General features: G+C 34.6%; 1 protein-coding gene across 3 annotated transcripts in view; it reads left to right on the top strand.

Annotated features, from left to right (window-relative positions):
* The window catches only part of ADAM2 (ADAM metallopeptidase domain 2), a 96,400-nt gene that overhangs the window by 60,618 nt on the left and 18,025 nt on the right, over positions 1–17,757 (top strand). For all 3 annotated transcript variants that reach the window (XM_055116500.2, XM_055116499.2, XM_003823309.4), the window contains 5 exons: positions 1,361–1,497; positions 8,939–9,122; positions 11,266–11,364; positions 11,474–11,669; positions 17,235–17,340. In XM_055116500.2, the coding sequence (XP_054972475.2) occupies positions 1,361–1,497; positions 8,939–9,122; positions 11,266–11,364; positions 11,474–11,669; positions 17,235–17,340 (722 nt within the window). The remainder of the gene's footprint in view (positions 1–1,360; positions 1,498–8,938; positions 9,123–11,265; positions 11,365–11,473; positions 11,670–17,234; positions 17,341–17,757) is intronic.

The raw sequence follows: 17,757 nt of genomic DNA, 5'->3' as shown, positions 1-17,757 counted from the left end.
ACTCGAGGGCAAAGCATCCCTCTGACATAATCCATTTGTGTCATCTTTTTGGGGTGGAGGGCAAGGTAGAAAATGATGGAAAATTGACTTAGAGAGGCAACAGAAGAAATCAAAATGTATACCTAGAAACCTATCATGAAGTATATTCATCAAAATGTTAGTAGATATATTTGAAGGGGTAGCAGGATATGTGGATTTTTCCCAAAATTCATGTTATAGTGTGATCAAAATGCGCTATAATAAGCATCTTACTCTTACAAAAATAGAAGTTATAAATTTAAATTATATGTTTATTTATTTATTAATTTAATATATAATTAATATATATATTAATTATATATTATATATAATATAATTATATATAATTAATATATAATTAATATATATTATATATATTAATTATATATATAATTAATAATATATAATTAATATATATTATATATATTAATTATATATAATTAATAATATATAATTAATATATTAATTATATATTAAAATTATATAAATATAAATTATATATTTTAGTTTTCCCAATAAAATTGAAACAACTGAAAAGTCAGAATTCTTATATCAGTCATTATTACCGTAATATTAATTAATTCAGTGAGTTAACTTATGAGTTTATAAAAACATTTATGAAATGGCTATATAAAATATTATCTTTGAGGAATCAATTTTTTTAATTTTAATTTTTATTATGGGTACACCATAGTTATATATATTTATGGGGGAGATGTGATGTTTTGGTACAGGCATACAATGTGTAATGATTAAATTAGGATAATTGGAATATCCATCACCTCAAGCCTTTATCATTTCTTTAAATTAGGAACATTTCAATTCCACTCACATATTTCAACATATACAGTAAGTGTTGTTAACTGAAGTAACACTATTGTCCTAGAAATACTAGACCTTATTCTATTTAATTGTGTTTCTCTACTCATTAAACCATCTACTCTTTATCCCCCACTTTGTACTACCCTTCCCAGTCTCTGGTAATGATCAAATTTCATAATTTGACACTATGTTTTTCTATGCATTCATCTTTAAATATTATCTTTTGTGAATATAAATATGACTGTAATTGTTGTTAGACATAGCTAACAAATTCCTGGGGCAATTTTTTTTCTTTGTCTGAGGCCACCAAATGAGTCATCCATTTACATATTGATAAAACTTGAGATTTTATTTTTCATAATTTTCTTACATTTATAATGAGTTAGGCCAACAAGGATGGCACTTTTGGGATAACAGATGCCCCTATTCAATTTTATCATGTGACTCTTTAATAATTGCATTGTTCCCCCAGTAAACAAAATAATCTCCCAAAACGTGTACATCTATTTTTTTTTCTCAGCACCCCAGAACCATAAGTCTGGAATCACTTGCAGTTATTTTAGCTCAATTATTGAGCCTTAGTATGGGGATCACTTATGATGACATTAACAAATGCCAGTGCTCAGGAGCTGTCTGCATTATGAATCCAGAAGCAATGTAAGATTTCTGACTTTTATACTTTACATATATAGTTTAATGTAATTTTAATGTATTTAGTTGAAGAAAGTTTAAGTTGTTAAATAATAATGGCGATCAGCTGTGACTGAGGACTCCAGGACCAAAATGTGTATTCCAATGCCCACGATGCATATTTATCTCAATATCACTTGTAATCAAATGTCACACTGGCTTTCTCACATGTGATCTAACACTACATTTATTAATATGTTTACTTGTATAATTTTACAATTTGATGCATAATTTGATAAGCCAAATGCAAGCTTGAGATCACTACACAAAAAGTATTTATTAGTATGAACTTGTCTGCATGAGTCTCCTTCAACTTGCCTTGGTTCAGCCTGAAGTCTCAGCATCTGTTGATTTCAGAGATGCTGCCATTCAGCTTTTTCTTTGTCATGAGAGAAAGTCGTTTGCAGTATTCTAATCAGGCCTTAACGATCTAGTGAATTTTTTTTGCTGATATCAACATTATTCTTATAGTACATTATGAATTTTTGTAGAAATACGATCAAATAGCCAGGGGATTTAAGGAAACCAGGCAGTAACTGGAGCCAGCCTTTTATCTTTCTGATGGATATTCTTGGAGGCATTCTTTGTTTCTCAGATGTGTTAGAGAATCAAGCCTCATTGCCTGCAGCAGGAAACATCTCACTGTCTCCATTCCCGCACTGCTGCTCCCTAAAATATTTGTGCTTAAGTTCTTGTCTCAGGCTCTGATTTTTGGGGTGGCAGGGATGGGGGACCTGTCCTAAAATAGTTACCCCAGAGTGGCTTTAGAAAACAAACCTTTATGAAAGGATTGTGGGCCTACATCAATACATGATCTGCTAGCAACAAGGGCACCTTTGGCAAAAGATAATGTGAAAAGTGCACTGCAGCAGGTCCAGGCTGTGGTGCAAGATGCCTTGTCTTTGGTTCTTGTGATTATTTAAATACAATGATGCTAAGGATATTCCTGGTAGATTACGTACATGTGGAATCTCTGGCAAGTATCAGTAGGAGATTTGCAGTGCAGACCTGTAGTTCTGCTATAGCTTCCAATGGGCTATTGGGCTCTCGCAGCCTTGAGCATGCATCCAGGGAATAGTAAGTTGCTATGTTATTGAAGTTTACTGTTTTCATCATAAAAGAGGTGTTTTAGAGCCACAAAAATATATGTATAAGATCAAGTGAGCATATCAATCTATCTGATGACCAAAATGGTAAATCTGGGAGCAAGCTAGAGAAGGTCCAGATAGTACAAGTATATAAGGGAACAGGGATCCCAGATCTTCATGTCACCTACATCTATTGCACCAATATTTCTCAGTCACCATACACTAATATCCTTGTAGGGATTTTCTAAAACTGGTTGATGGAGAAAAACAAACCTCAGTCCAATTTTAATATGTTAGTTGAAGTATTTTTTAAAAGTCAGTTTCATATAGAGTCCTATTAGATTTAGACCTAAAGACTGTGGGGATGGTAAATGTCCCCATGCCCCATGCACATATTTGTAAACAATATGTCGGGTTTTCCACCTTGTATGAGAGAAGTGCCAGAGATTGGAATCTACACAGATTCCTATGCTGTGGCAAATAGCTTGGATACTTGGTGAACGATCTAGATGCTATAAAACTGGACATTTAAAGACAAGAAAGTGTGGGGAAGAAGTATGTGGATTTATTTAGAATGGGCACAACACATTCAGATGTTTATTTTCAAGTTCCACCAGAAAAGCATTTACTTCAAAAGACGCACTCAAGGACCAGGTCTTTGACATCTATGAATGTCAACCAGCCTTTTTCCTAGGACACTGTAAAAAAAAGTCTTAAAATGAAATGTACACACTCCTTCTCTAGGAGCAAACTTCAGCCACTTTAGTGAAACACCAGATTCCTGACCAACTATGGAAAATTCTGTAAGATATTCTGTACATTTTCCTGTGGGCCCCGCAGAAAGAAGTCATTATTGTCATCTCAATAATACGTGCTGATATCGACCTTTCCTCCCCCTCTCTTTCTTCATCCTTACTCACCCTTATTCCTGCTTCCTAGGATCACCACCCACATAAAATTCCTGCAATCAAGTTCATGCTTTAGAGTATTTTCTCCTGGCCAATCTAAACAAAGACAGATGACATTTATATAGTTTGTATTAATAATGTTGAGCATTATTCATTAAACTTTTATTTATTTCAACCACAGTATAGCTGTTTACAATGTTGATTATAATGATTACAATAGTTGTAATGGTAAAGAAACGATAGGAAGGATAAGAAAATCACAAATATAAGAAGTTCTTTGGGCCCTCCACATCCTCTTGGATAATGTCAAATTATTCTCTGTTCAATTTTGAAATAGGTAATTTTGTTAGGATGCCTAATAAGTTATTCCCATCATGGTTGGAACCCGTTCCTTAGTTTTGTTTTTTATTTTTCCTTTGGAAATAGGTTTCTTATTGTTTTTCTAATTGCACCATGTTTATGAGACTATGAAATTTGCAATTGTTTGTGACAAGTATATAGAAATGGTATTGATTAATTTTTATTGAGCTTGTATCCTGCAGCTTTGCTACACTAACGTATTCTATTCTGGAACTTCTAATTTAGTCTCATGAGAATTGTATTCACATGTAATTATATATTATAAATACATCTTCCTTTTTGATGTTTATATTTTTACAACATCTATATCTTGCCTTATCGCAGTGCTTAGGGCCTCGAGTACTATTTAAAACAAAAGTTTGATGTGTGGCTGTCTTTGTTTCACTCTGATTTATGAGCAAGACTTGTAACTTTTCACCAATAAATACATTAACTGAAGGTTTTACAGAGAGACTTTTAATCAGATTGAGAAAGCTTTGTAACCCTCATTTATCAGAGTTTTCATTATGAATATATTTTATCAAATATTGAGATGCTCATATGTTTCTTCTACTTTATTCTGTTGATACATTGAAATACATTTTATTCATTTTTAGTTGTTTAAATAATCTTGCTTTTCTGAGATAAACTGCATCAAGGAATGAGGAATTATCCTTTTAATGTATTAATCCTTTTTGTAGCTGGATTTTTTCCCCTAATATTGGCAAAGTATATTTGCCTGTATATTAATGAGTGATACAGATCTTTAGTAGTAATTCTTTTGCAATTCCTTTGACTGGTTTTAGTATCACAGTTACACTGGCTTCATATAACTTTCTAAAAGAGATTTTGTACTATTGATACTATTTCTTTCTAAATTGTTTGATACCATTTACCAGTGAAGCTGTCCGGACCTGGATAACTCTTTTTGGAAAGGTGTTTAATTGGTCATTTTTGAGATATTTAGATTTTAGTTATTTTTCCTTTTCTAATAAGTATTTTGTTTCCTCAAAATTGATTAATTTTTCATAAAATTTTTTATAGCTTTCATTTATTTTCCTCTAAAAGTCAATGGGATAATTTGTGATATGCCCTCTTTTATCTCTGGTACTGATCATTTGAGTTTCTTTTTATAATCACTCTAACTTAGATTTTGTCAAATTAATTCTTTTTTTTAAAGAATCATATTTTAATGACATTGACTCTTTCCCGTGGCCTATCTACTTTGTTTTCCTTTATTTCTACTTAGTTTGTGGTAAGTTTATTCATCTTTTTTTCTAGATTTTTAATGTAAAAATTCAAATAACTGATTTTAAACCTCCCTTCTTTTTGTGTAAACCCTTTAAAGCTGTGCATTTCTCTCTAATCACAAGTTCCTAGAACTTGACCTTCAATTACACACCACACATTTTTGATACTTTGTGTTTCATTTCCAGTTAGTTGAAATATTTTCAATTTTTTGTGATTTCTTCTTTGTCTAGCAATTTTAGATGTAGGTTAGTTGATTTTCAAATATTTGTGGATTTCCTAAATATCTTTTTGTTAACTGATTTAATATCTGCTATGGTCCAAAAATATACTTTCTAGATGTCTATCTTTTGAATTTCATGAGACTTATTTAATAATTGTGTTTAGTTTTGTCTTTCTTTGTTTTTCATTTTTTCAAATTGATTCCTTCCATCATGTACAACAGAAAGTGAGAGAATGTGTTGAGGTGTTATTTTTCTGTTTTTAGTTAGTAATTAAGATGCCTGTAGTAATTCCTTCAAAATTATATTTAAATATAGGTTATATTAATATTCTTCCTAGCGAATCGTATTTTTTTTTAAATACAAAATATTAGACACATGTTTTGATGTTTTGATTATGGATTAAGGAAAAAGATGCTCCATTCTTTTATTTTGTATTGTATTGTTACTAGAACATTTCATTCTTTTGCAAATACTTTGTAATTTTTTGGTGAGAAAATGAATGGTTGAAATGTGGTTGATAAAGAAATATTTTGATTGAGATCTATATTGGGATTAAGTCTGTATTTAGATTTTGCTGCAAGTTACAGAAAACACAAAGGAATAATGGCTACAATCAAAGAAAAGTTTATTTTGAGAAATTACCATTCTATTAATTGTATGATGTTTCACAGTATAATTTCACACTGTATTTCTACACAGTGGCTTCCATTCCCAAAATAATCTCATATCCCTAATGGAAGTTTTAATTACAACAATTAACCAAATTTAAAGTGACCAATAGGATAAAGGAGCTTACAAAAACATGTCTATCTCATTACCTCCTAGAACTTGAACTTATGGCTCATCTTAGGTCAATTATTTGACTTCTATATATGTTCACTCATTTATTAAAAACTGAGAAATTTAGACATTGTACAATGAAGTCATGCATTCAACTAACAACCAGAGGCTCCGTTATCAAAAAAAAGTGAGAGAATAGAGAATGAAAACATCCAGCAAATCTCCACGAAGATTCAAGCTGCAAAAAAATACTCTAATCTGATGCAATTATGCTTGATATTTTACTTTCTTTTCTTTTATTTTTACCGTTCTCTCTCCCCTCTTTCTTTTTTTTTTATTATACTTTTAAGTTCTAGGGTACATGTGCACAACGTGCGGTTTGTTACACATGTATACATGCGCCATTTCGGTGTGCTGCACCCATTAACTCGTCATTTACATTAGGTATATCTCCTAATGCTATCCCTCCCGATATTTTACTTTCTAATGACAATGTTAATTTCATTACCAGAAAGTGTATACTCTATAAACCAGTTCACACATGGTAAATGTATCTTGCATTGCCTGGTTCTCAGTAATATTAAATTTCTATCCGTTTTTTTCTATATGGTTCCTTGTATTTAGATAGTAATCATTTGAATTCTTGGCAATTTATAATAAATTCATTATTTAAGGTTGATGGAACTGAAGGGGATGTTCAGCCAGGATGTGACCACACAAAAAGTCATACCAACACTGTTAGTTTTTTCAAAAATTCTAAATTTATTCGAGGTCTTCGAGTGAATAACATTTTCTTGTGATAATCCAAACGACTAGAGTTTGATACCATCAAGTTTATTACCTTAAAACTCATCACATTCCTATTAACAATGTCTTCCATCAAAATATAGGCCATCATGATTATAATCTTTTTAAACATTGTTAATACTACTTAGAATAATCAAAATTGTAACACAATTAAACTTTATTATTTATAGCAAGTGGTTTCAATAGTGTGCTTCTTTAAAAGAACTAGCGGAAGATAGTTAATGAATGATTAAATTAGTGACATTCCAGTTGTTGGTAAATATTCTGAAGTAAAACAAATGTCAGTAAGGGGAATAAAGTGTAGTAAGGAAGCGGTATTTTTAACGTGTGCTTGGAAATATCCGTTTGCATAAATTTTGTATAGACATGTGAAATGAATGAAAGGGAACCGTGCATGCATACTAAGGAATAGTTTTCCAGGCAGAGGAAATAGTAGAATATTTGATGGAGGGGACAGTAAGAGGTCCACCTCTTTGAGCAGAGTGAGTTGAGGTTGATGAGGAGAATGACCTCGGAGGAGTTGGTGAATACATCGCACTGATTTTGCTCTGAATGATTGAGTAACTATAGGTGAATTTAAACATGGAAGTAATATGAAATTGCCACTTTTTTAGGAAACATAATTGATTGAGTTTTGAGGAAAAAAATGCAAAGGGCAAGATTTAAGCATATGATGAGCTAGTAGGCTATTGCATTAATCTGTAATGAAAGACCATAAAGTCTGTGAGTAAGTGGTTGTTATGGAGAACACATATTGAATATATAGAAAGTAGACAGATTTGACAAAATTTCATGGCAGATAAGGGGTTTGTGAGAAATATAAGATAACCTCAAGGTTTCTGTCCTGAGCAACTAGGCAGTTGGAATTTCCCTGTAGTGAATTTGAAACTATTAGGAGTACAAACTATGGATAGGCACAGTTTTTAGTACTTTACATGTATAATACTCTCACAACTTTATGAGATAAATAAAACATTTATCTTCATATTGCAAGGAGGAAACTAAAATGCATATAATTTTAAAAGCTTTTACAAGGACAAACAACCTGTAAATGGCAAAACCAAGACTTTAACTCATTTGTTTTGATTGGCCACAGAGTCCACATTCTGAAACACTGTGTTATACTTTGTGAGGGGTGTTTTTGGGAAGAAGAATCAAGAGTATTGGGAATTTATATTTAAGGTGCCAATAAAATACACTTAAGAAGAAACACTGAATAAAGCATCAGACTCTGGACTTGAGTTCAGGTGATAACGCCAGAAAAACAAATATCGGAGCTATTGGGCATAGACGCTATTTGCAACTATAGACATGGATAAAATAACCTATGAATAAATATAGATTTCTTAAAAAAAGAAAAGCCTGGGCTGGGCGCGTTGGCTCACGCCTGTAATCCCAACACTTTGGGAGGCCTAGGTGGGCGAAACACGAGGTCAGGAGTTCTAGACCACCCTGGCCAACATGGTGAAACCCCATCTCTACTAAAAAAAAATACAAAAATTAGTAGGTCGTGGTGGCGTGTGCCTCTAATCCCAGTTACTTGGGAGGCTGAGGCAGAAGAATTGCTTGAACCGGGAGATGGACATTGCAGTGAGCAGAGATCATGCCATTGCACTCCAGCCTGGGTGACAGAGTGAGACTCTGTCTCAAAAAAAAAAAGCATGTTTTCTTTATTAATACAGGGGTGTCCCAGCACTTAGAAGTTATAAAAAGAAAGAGCACAAATGAAACAGCAATGGGGCACTTTGGAAAATAGGAGCTTAAACAAGAGAGAGCAGTGTCATGAATAAGTGTCATAGGAGAGCCAATAAAACTTTATGGATTAGTAATTTACTTCCACTAAAATATTTACATTCTTGCACAGTTGACTTCCCATGCACAGAGATTGAAAGCATTGACACTCACAGACTTGGGAATTTGGTCTGTTGTGGAATGCTGTTGTATAGGTTTATTCTAAGGGTAGGTAGTTTATGGAAACCCTTACATTAAAATTTGATGTTTGATGTGTCTTTAGTCATTTCAGTGGTGTGAAGATCTTTAGTAACTGCAGCATCGAAGACTTTGCACATTTTATTTCAAAGCAGAAGTCCCAGTGTCTTCACAATCAGCCTCGCTTAGATCCTTTTTTCAAAAAGCAAGCAGTGTGTGGTAATGCAAAGCTGGAAGCAGGAGAGGAGTGTGACTGTGGGACTGAACAGGTTGGTACTAATTTGGAAGACTACGCACTGAAATTGCAGCAAAAATTACTTATTAATTCAAGTGAGAAACTGCCATTTTCCTTAATTCATCAAGCTAAATTTTCTGCAAATGATTCAGGAGGGCGTGTAGGTATTATAACAACTAATGAGTTCACTTATATATATTGGTGTAGTGCTTCAGTGCTTTGTGAATCTACGTGGATTTGTATGAATATACAGGTAATTTTCCTTTATTTATTCTAGCTTTCTTGAGGTATAGCTGACAATTTTAAATTGTATATATTTAAGTTATACAACTTGATGATTGAGTATATAAGTACATTTTGAAATATTTACTAAAATCTAGATAACTAACATACCTGTAATCTCACCATAGCATTTTATTTTTTCCTTTTCTTTTGCTTTTCAAAAATTTTCCTTTCTGACAAGAACACTAAGAATCTACCTTCTTAGCAAAGTTCAAGTGTATGATACAATATTGTTAACTGTAGTCATGTTTGATCTCTAAGAACGTATTCATCTTGCAGAACTGAAATTTTATACCCCTTGACCATCATCTCCCTATTTTCCGCTCCCTGAAGTCCCTGGTAAGCACCATTCTAATCTCTCAAATAAGCAATTTTCAAGGCCACTAGTTTCATAGCTGAGTTGATGTAGGTTCAATCTTTTCCTCTTGAGTATATACTTCCCTAGTTTTTAAGCCTAAAATTTAAAACTAGTATTTAACCTAAATTCCTTTGTTGTTCAGAAAGAGAGATATTTTAAAGTTTTCACTATGGAGCAAGAAAACCCAGGGAGTACATTTGTGGTTTTTGAATATTTTAATCCAGGTCGATATTTAAGTCAAAAAGATTTGTAACATACATAATTAAGAAGAGCTAGTTTTCTCAAACCACAGAAATCTTAGATAAAGCACCTGGGTTGAAGGGAGGTGAGGAGAGCAGAGGTAAAGGGAATGAAATAAGGGAGAGGAGATATTGAAACTCATAGTGAATGGTACAGGCTCAAAAGGATCACAAAGACTAAGTAGACTTCATTGTGCCCTACAATGGTCACTCATGTAGCCTTCCAACCTTAAAAGTATGTTTATAGATCCTGAGATGTGTGATATGTTTTTAAAAAATTGTTCCTCGTCACCCACTTGTTTTTGCTTGGTTGGGTTTGAATGGAAACATCTTGAAAATTTCTTCTTCAATTTGACAATCATGTATCTAAGCTCTCGAAATATTATATAATTGAGGCTTAAACCACTGAGATATAACTTTCCCCTCTAGAATTACAGTAGATAGCAATGACAGTGACAATTCTTAGACAGAATAGCTGTGAAAAATACTGACAACTCTGTGCTTCCAAGTATCTTGCTATAACTCATATGAAGACTACTAAACCCATGATTTATCTTTGTGTGATTTATCAAATTTCTTTTTCCAATTTACCCTATTTTAAATTTCTGGGTATTTAAAAAATGTGAGTGTGTGTGTGTGTGTGTGTGTGTGAATGCATTGTCTTTTAGCCTTCTTATCTATTGCTTTTACTAACTTTAGTAATAGAAGTTTTAAAAGCATATTCACTGGGCATAGATGAACTAAAGCATAAAACAAGGCATAATAAGATATGAGTGAATGATATAAAGGTGACAACTTCAGCATTCTCAGAAATAATATCATTTTCCAGTCCTTAATTAGGGAGTTAAAAATGAAATAAATCAACAATATACCACAAAATGCAGAAACTTGTTAAAATATTATATTCAGAAGACTCTAATAAGAAGTAGTCACTGCAATAGAATTTTTAAATTATAACTTCTGTTTATTTTACGTCTTGTATTTAACTATCTCTGTCTACAAGAGCCAGAGCTCTTCTCAGTGACGTGGCTATGGTGGACCCCAGGGCTTCAGAGAATCCTTTTATCAGTGTAACCAAACCTATTCTAGCAATATGAGCAACACATGGTCTGGCAATTAGTAGGTAATTAATAAATGTCTGTTAAGTAAATGAATAAGTGGTTTTATTTATTTTTGTTTGCCAACATGTAAGTTAAGCACCTATGTGTATGTTATATAATATGTTGTCTTTATGAACATGTCTGTCCAATATGAATACAAGTTGGAAAATACTTCAGAGCATTTGATTTGCCTTACAGGATTGTGCCCTTATTGGAGAAACATGCTGTGATATTGCCACATGTAGATTTAAAGCCGGTTCAAACTGTGCTGAAGGACCATGCTGCGAAAACTGTCTAGTAAGAGCTTTTTGAAAAATTTCAATATTACCTACATAAGTAGTTATCATTATTATGTTTATGTATTCTCATTCTGCTTAATTCAATATCATTTACCTCATCCCATCAGTTTATGTCAAAAGGAAGAATGTGTAGGCCTTCCTTTGAAGAATGCGACCTCCCTGAATATTGCAATGGATCATCTGCATCATGCCCAGAAAACCACTATATTCAGACTGGGCATCCGTGTGGACTGAATCAATGGATCTGTATAGATGGAGTTTGTATGAGTGGGGATAAACAATGTACGGACACATTTGGCAAAGGTATTTATTATCATTTGATTGCTTATATATGGGTTTTTTCTGGAAACTGAACAGAAATAGATGCTGATACATGATTGTGATTTTTAAAATGTCACATTTAGTTTAAATATTCTAAAGAATTATAGAAAGAGAAGAATACAGCCAGGCGCGGTGGCTCACGCATGTAATCCCAGCACTTTGGGAGGCCGAGGCGGGCAGATCACCCAAGATCAGGTGTTCGAGACCAGCCTGGCCAACATGACAAAACCCTGTCTCTACTAAAAATACAAAAATTAGCTGCAAGTGGTGGCACATGCCTGTAATCCCAGCTACTCAGGAGGCTGAGGTTGCAGTGAGCTGAGATCACGCCACTGCACTCCAGCCTGGGAGAAAGAGTGAGACTCCACCTCAAAAGAAAAAAAAAAAAAAAAAAAGAGAATACTGTCAGAAAAAATATCAGTAGCTAGAAATTAAAAATTAATTTAATTAAAAGTGAAATCATTACATTATTAATTACTTTCATCAAAATAATAGAGGGAAAGATTCAAAGTCTATGGGACTTCTGAGTTCAAGAAGGAAGAAAGTAGACAGAACACAAACTATACTTTTACTTCATATCCATCACTTTTTTTGGTAAATATAGAATAAGTAATATGACTATAGACATTAAAGTAATTATAAGTTGTCATATAAATACAGTTTAAGCCACATTTAATGCAGGCACACACATTCAGGTGCACAAAATCACCTGTGGAAACAATAAGGAAGTTTCATGAAAATCCAGGGACTCTGAAGTTATTGAGGGATGATGTGCACCAATGTTAAAAACAAAAAAGAAAACCATGGTGCAAACTATATACAAAATTGTTTGCTAAATAATATGGAAACAGCAACAATGCCAACAGTATTTCATCCCCATGTCAGAAAAAATCAGGAACAATTGACAGAGGAAATATTTAGGATGTTCATAGAAACAGATAGGTGGTCACATTTATTCTCAACTGGAACAAGTTGCAAGTCTAACTCTAATTTCTGTGTAAAAAGGGATTGCAAAGCACTTATCAATAACCAAAATGAACATACAATTAGGAATGACTGTTGGTTTGAAGAAAAACAAAACAAAGATGCAAAGAAAGAAACTTACAAAATGAAAAAGTGTTGTCCTGGGAAAATGGGTAATTTGGTACCACAATGTGGATGATTTTCAGATTAAAGAAGGAAAATAGAGACAGAAAGAGACAGAAAGGCAGAAAGAAAGAAGAGAGAGCAAAAGACAAACTTTTTAATTACTGATTTAATTTCCTCAATCATTGTTGGTGTATTCCGATTTTCTACTTTTTTCATAATTTAATATTCCTAAGTTGGATGTGTCCAGGAATTTATCTATTTTTTCTGTTATCAAATTTGTTGGCATATAGTTGTTCTATTTATATATGTCTCTTATATTCTTCATATCATAAGGTATCATTGTAGTATCAGTGGTAATGTTTTCTGTTTCATTTCAGATTTTATTTATTTGAGTCTTCTCTCTCAATTATATGGACCCAGAGTGCTTCCTAAGGAGCACTCTACATCAGTATTATTTAGTGGCCGCCAATAGTCTTTCCAATTTCCTTTAATGCCTTGGCTATATGTTTTCTACCCTATGCCAAAAGTATCTCTGTGAGAAGACAGATTCAAACTTCAAGCAGTTTATAAGACAGCCTTAGCTTTCACTTCCTGCTTGTTCAGGACCTAAACATCATAGAGTAAGGAGTGACAAGAAAACTCTCTGTTCTCAGAACTATTCTAGGTATGTGTGCAGCTATTTATTTATTTATTTATTTATTTATTTATTTATTGGAGCCGGAGTCTTGCTCTGTTGCTCAGGCTGGAGTGCAGTGGTGTGATCTTGGCTCACTGCAACCTTCACCTCCCGTGTTCCAGTGATTCTCCTGCCTCAGCCTCCTAGCCTCCTGAGTAGCTGGGATTAGAGGCACACACCACCACACCCGGCTAATTTTTGTATTTTTTAGTAGAGATAGGGTTTTGCCATGTTGGCCAGGCTGGTCTCGAACTCCTGACCACAGGTGATCTGCCTGCCTAGGCCTCCCGAAGTGCTGGGATTACTCGCTTGAGCCACTGCGCCTGGCCTGTGTGCAGCATTTTAGATCCAGTTACATTGTTACCAAGCAATGAGTTCACTTCCGGATGTGCGTAGAGGCCAACACTAGTAGCACCAGCTTCCAAGAAAACAGAAAGCTTTATTGTGAGGTCCACCAGCAAGGAGACAAAAGGCAATGCTCAAATCTGTTTCCTTAAGCTGGCGTCTGGGGGCAGGTTATATAGGCAGATGGTAACTATGAGAGAGATGAGAAAGGCTCTGATTGGGTCATGCAAAGAGGCGGTGCCAGGTCCTCAGCTTTTAAGTTTTTACTGCAACAAAACAGGACTCCCCTCCCTTCTTTTTTGAGGGGAAGAGGGGAGTGAGGGTCTTGCCCAAACTGTAGTACAGTGATGCAATCACAGCTCACTGCAGCCTCCAACTCCCAAGGTCAAGTGATCTTTTTGCCTCAGCCTCCCAAGTAGCAGGGACTACAGATGCATGTCACCATGCCCACTATTTTTTTCTTTTTCTTTTTTTGTAGAGGTGAGGTCTTGCTGTGTTGCCCAAGTTGGTCTCAAACTTCTGGTCTTAAGTAATCCTTCTGCCTTGGCATCCCAAAGTGCTGGAATTATAGAAGTGAGCCACTGCATCCGACCCTTTGCTTCTTAATTTGTTCCATGCTCCTAGATTTGAATATTTCAAATTGAGTACTTCAGTTCCAGCCTGCTCAGGTTCAGGCTATTTGATTGGCAACCTGGGGGTCGATGGCAACTGAAAAACAGCTAATCATTTTGTGACTGATAAATTTGACCCAGAGTGAACAATAGGTTTGAGCTATTCTGTTTCATATAGTCATCTAACTCTCCAGGAATTCCTTTAAAATTTCCAGTGAGCTCTTGTTTGCCTCAACTGAAATCACAGCCTTAGGCACTGGTGATGCTGGTAGCAGATTTATATTATTTCAGTAATGCCTTTGTTGTCAGTGAACCGGTTCAGATTCTTTACTTCACTGCCGAAAAGAATTTGAGAGCAAGTCCAAAGGGAAAGTAAATAAAGAAGTTCATTGCAAAGCAAAGTACACTCTGATAGCAGGCTGCACAAGAATAAGAGCGTCGGTTGGCATTGAGGAAATTCCCTTTATTGGAGTCTAACATGATTATTCATAAAAGGGTGGGAGTGGGCATTGTTGTTTAGCATGTTGTGGGTGGTCTCCTGAATGCACATGTGCTATTGCTGTACATGCCAGTACATGCATCACATTTCTCATTAGCATTTTAATTCTCCACCCAAGGGTGCCTTTTTTACTATTATAATGAACATAGGTCACTCCAAGGACACAAATCATGGGTTTCTGCACTTGAACCAATTTGGGTGTTTTCCCTTATGTTCCTTTACCTCCTTGCTGCAGGATGTTCTAACCAGTATCCCAGGATGCAGTTTTTGCACTGTTGGGAGGTTTATTCTCGCCATCTATTTTGCAAGTTTGCTCTCATTTAAGGGATGCTATGACCAACCTATCTAATTTACCTCACTCTGAAAGCCAAGATTTTTTTTATTCATTTTTTTTTCACTTAACTGAGCTCTAAATCAAATGAAGTAGACCTAGCCACCTGGTAACAGAGATTTTTCCAGGGAATGGAAAGTTTAGATAAAATATTTAGATAAATTATTGGCTGCCTCTGGGCATAGCGCTTTCACAGAGCTCCAACAGAGATGTGACCTCTTCATTAGCTGTAAGCCTGCTGGCTTTCATCTGTCATGAGACACTGAGAACAAATGAGAATATGCCCAAGTTAAAACATCACTGACCCCTTTGTTTATCAATTCTATCAACCAGAACTACACCAGAGAAACAGAATCCATTGGATATGTAATTCTGCACTCTCTCTTCCTCTCTGTAGATAGATAGATATAGATATATAGATATTTTATTGTATATAAAATTTTGTGTATATATCTATGCAAATAATTGGCTGATCAGATTGTGGGGCTGGCTAGGCAAGCCTGAAATCTGTAGGGCAAGACAATTAAAAGGGCAGAATAGAAATTTTAAGCATAAATTGAAGTCCACAGGCAGAATTTTTTTCTTTTTCAGGGAAGCCTGCTGTAAAGGTCTTTCAACTATTAATAATTGAATCAGGCCCATCCACATTATCTAGGATAATATTTCTTAAGTAAAATAAACTTATTGTAGACTTCATTACACCTACAAAATCCCTACAGAGCAATGCCTAGATTAGTGTTTAATTGAATAACTTGAGACTATAGTCTAGCCAAGTTGACACATAAAATGTATCATCACACCGTCTTTCAGTAGTTTCTCTTGGATACCTAAAATTCATTTTGATCTGTAGATTGCGGCTTTCTTTCTTTGTTTTGGCCTATTTTTTGTCTACAAGCATTGGCTTGCTACCATAGCCAAGGTTAAAATTTTGACTTCTTACCCATAACCAGCTTTGCAAATGACCTCTGGGGCAAAATGAACTTTTACTTTTCAGTTCACTACATCATCTGTGGGTCGCAGCTGAGATCTGAGTCTGTCCACTCTGTTAGTGAGCATTCATGCTGCAGCATCATTATGTAGTGGTCAAGTCTCCCTGTCAAAGATTTTTGACTGAGTCCATCAAGTAGAGCAGTTGGAGGTTATGAGAAATAAACTGCTTTTTAAGTAGGTTGAAGCTTTTTTTTTTTTCTTTTGAGACGCAGTCTTGCTCTGTGGCCCAGGCTGGAGTGCAATGGCGCGATCTTGGCTCACTGCAGGCTCTACCTCCAGGGTTCACGCCGTTCTCCTGCCTCAGCCTCCCAAGTAGCTGGGACTACGGGCTCCTGCCACCATGCCCGGCTAATTTTCTTTTGTAGTTTTAGTAGAGACGGGGTTTCACTGTGTCAGACAGGCTGGTCTCGATCTCCTTACCTCGTGATCCGCCCGCCTCGGCCTCCCAAAGTCCTGGGGTTACAGGCGTGAACCACCGCGCCCGGCCATGTAGGTTGGATCTTATGAGAATTAAAATTATACAGATTATGCATGTGGATTGGATGATGGGAGGGTGAATGAATCAATTGTGACTCCAATATATTTCTGGTCTAAGGAAATTATGATGTAAAACAAGATAATTGGTTAGTTGTTTGACTTGAAAAGACATTCATGCTAAAACTGTTTATGGACAAATAAGTCAATTATGTGAAAAAAGTTTCCTACGTACTAATAGATATGCATTTATAGACTTACTATGATTAGAGGTTAAACTTAATACAGTGGCTAACTCTGGAGTATGTCTAGGATATGTCTTTGAATAGTAGACCAGAGTCCTTTCAATTTTTAAACATTTCATTGAAGTAGTTTTGTGTGATCTTAAATCTAGTTTTTATTTTGAATGTTATAGTATGATCTTATTTTGTACAATGAATATCTTAAACCCTTTCAGAATTTTAAGTGTATTTGTTATTTATTTTTAATTAATATAAGTTTAATATGACTAACCACACCTTTTTATTTTCAGAAGTAGAGTTTGGTCCTTCAGAATGTTATTCTCACCTTAATTCAAAGACTGATATATCTGGAAACTGTGGTATAAGTGATTCAGGATACACACAGTGTGAAGCTGAGTATGTTTTCAGAAATCTGTCTTAGAACTTCTATTTATCACCTTATATTTGAAAATAACATCAAACAATTAAGTTTATGTAAGCAAAATATCCCCTGAACATAAAGTAAGACCATGTTTATTCAAATTATAAATATCATAGACACATTTCTCCTCTCCTATAACCAAATTATCCCTTGTACTTTTCCACAAAGTGTTTAGTTTCCATACAGGTACATTAATTACCCATCAGTAATCATTTTTATTGTGCATGCTATTACTTTAATTTTTTTTTTTTTTTTTTGAGATGGAGTCTCACTCTGTTGCCTAGGCTGGAATGCAGTGGTGCTATTACTTTAATTTTTACAAAGCATGACAATCCTTATAGTAAAGAAGTTAAAATACATGAATTTTTACTGCTTAAGGAGCAAAACGTGTT

Source organism: Pan paniscus, chromosome 7 (genome assembly GCF_029289425.2).
Source record: "Pan paniscus chromosome 7, NHGRI_mPanPan1-v2.0_pri, whole genome shotgun sequence".
Classification (NCBI taxonomy): domain Eukaryota; kingdom Metazoa; phylum Chordata; class Mammalia; order Primates; family Hominidae; genus Pan; species Pan paniscus.
This window is presented reverse-complemented; position numbering and strand designations above follow the sequence as displayed.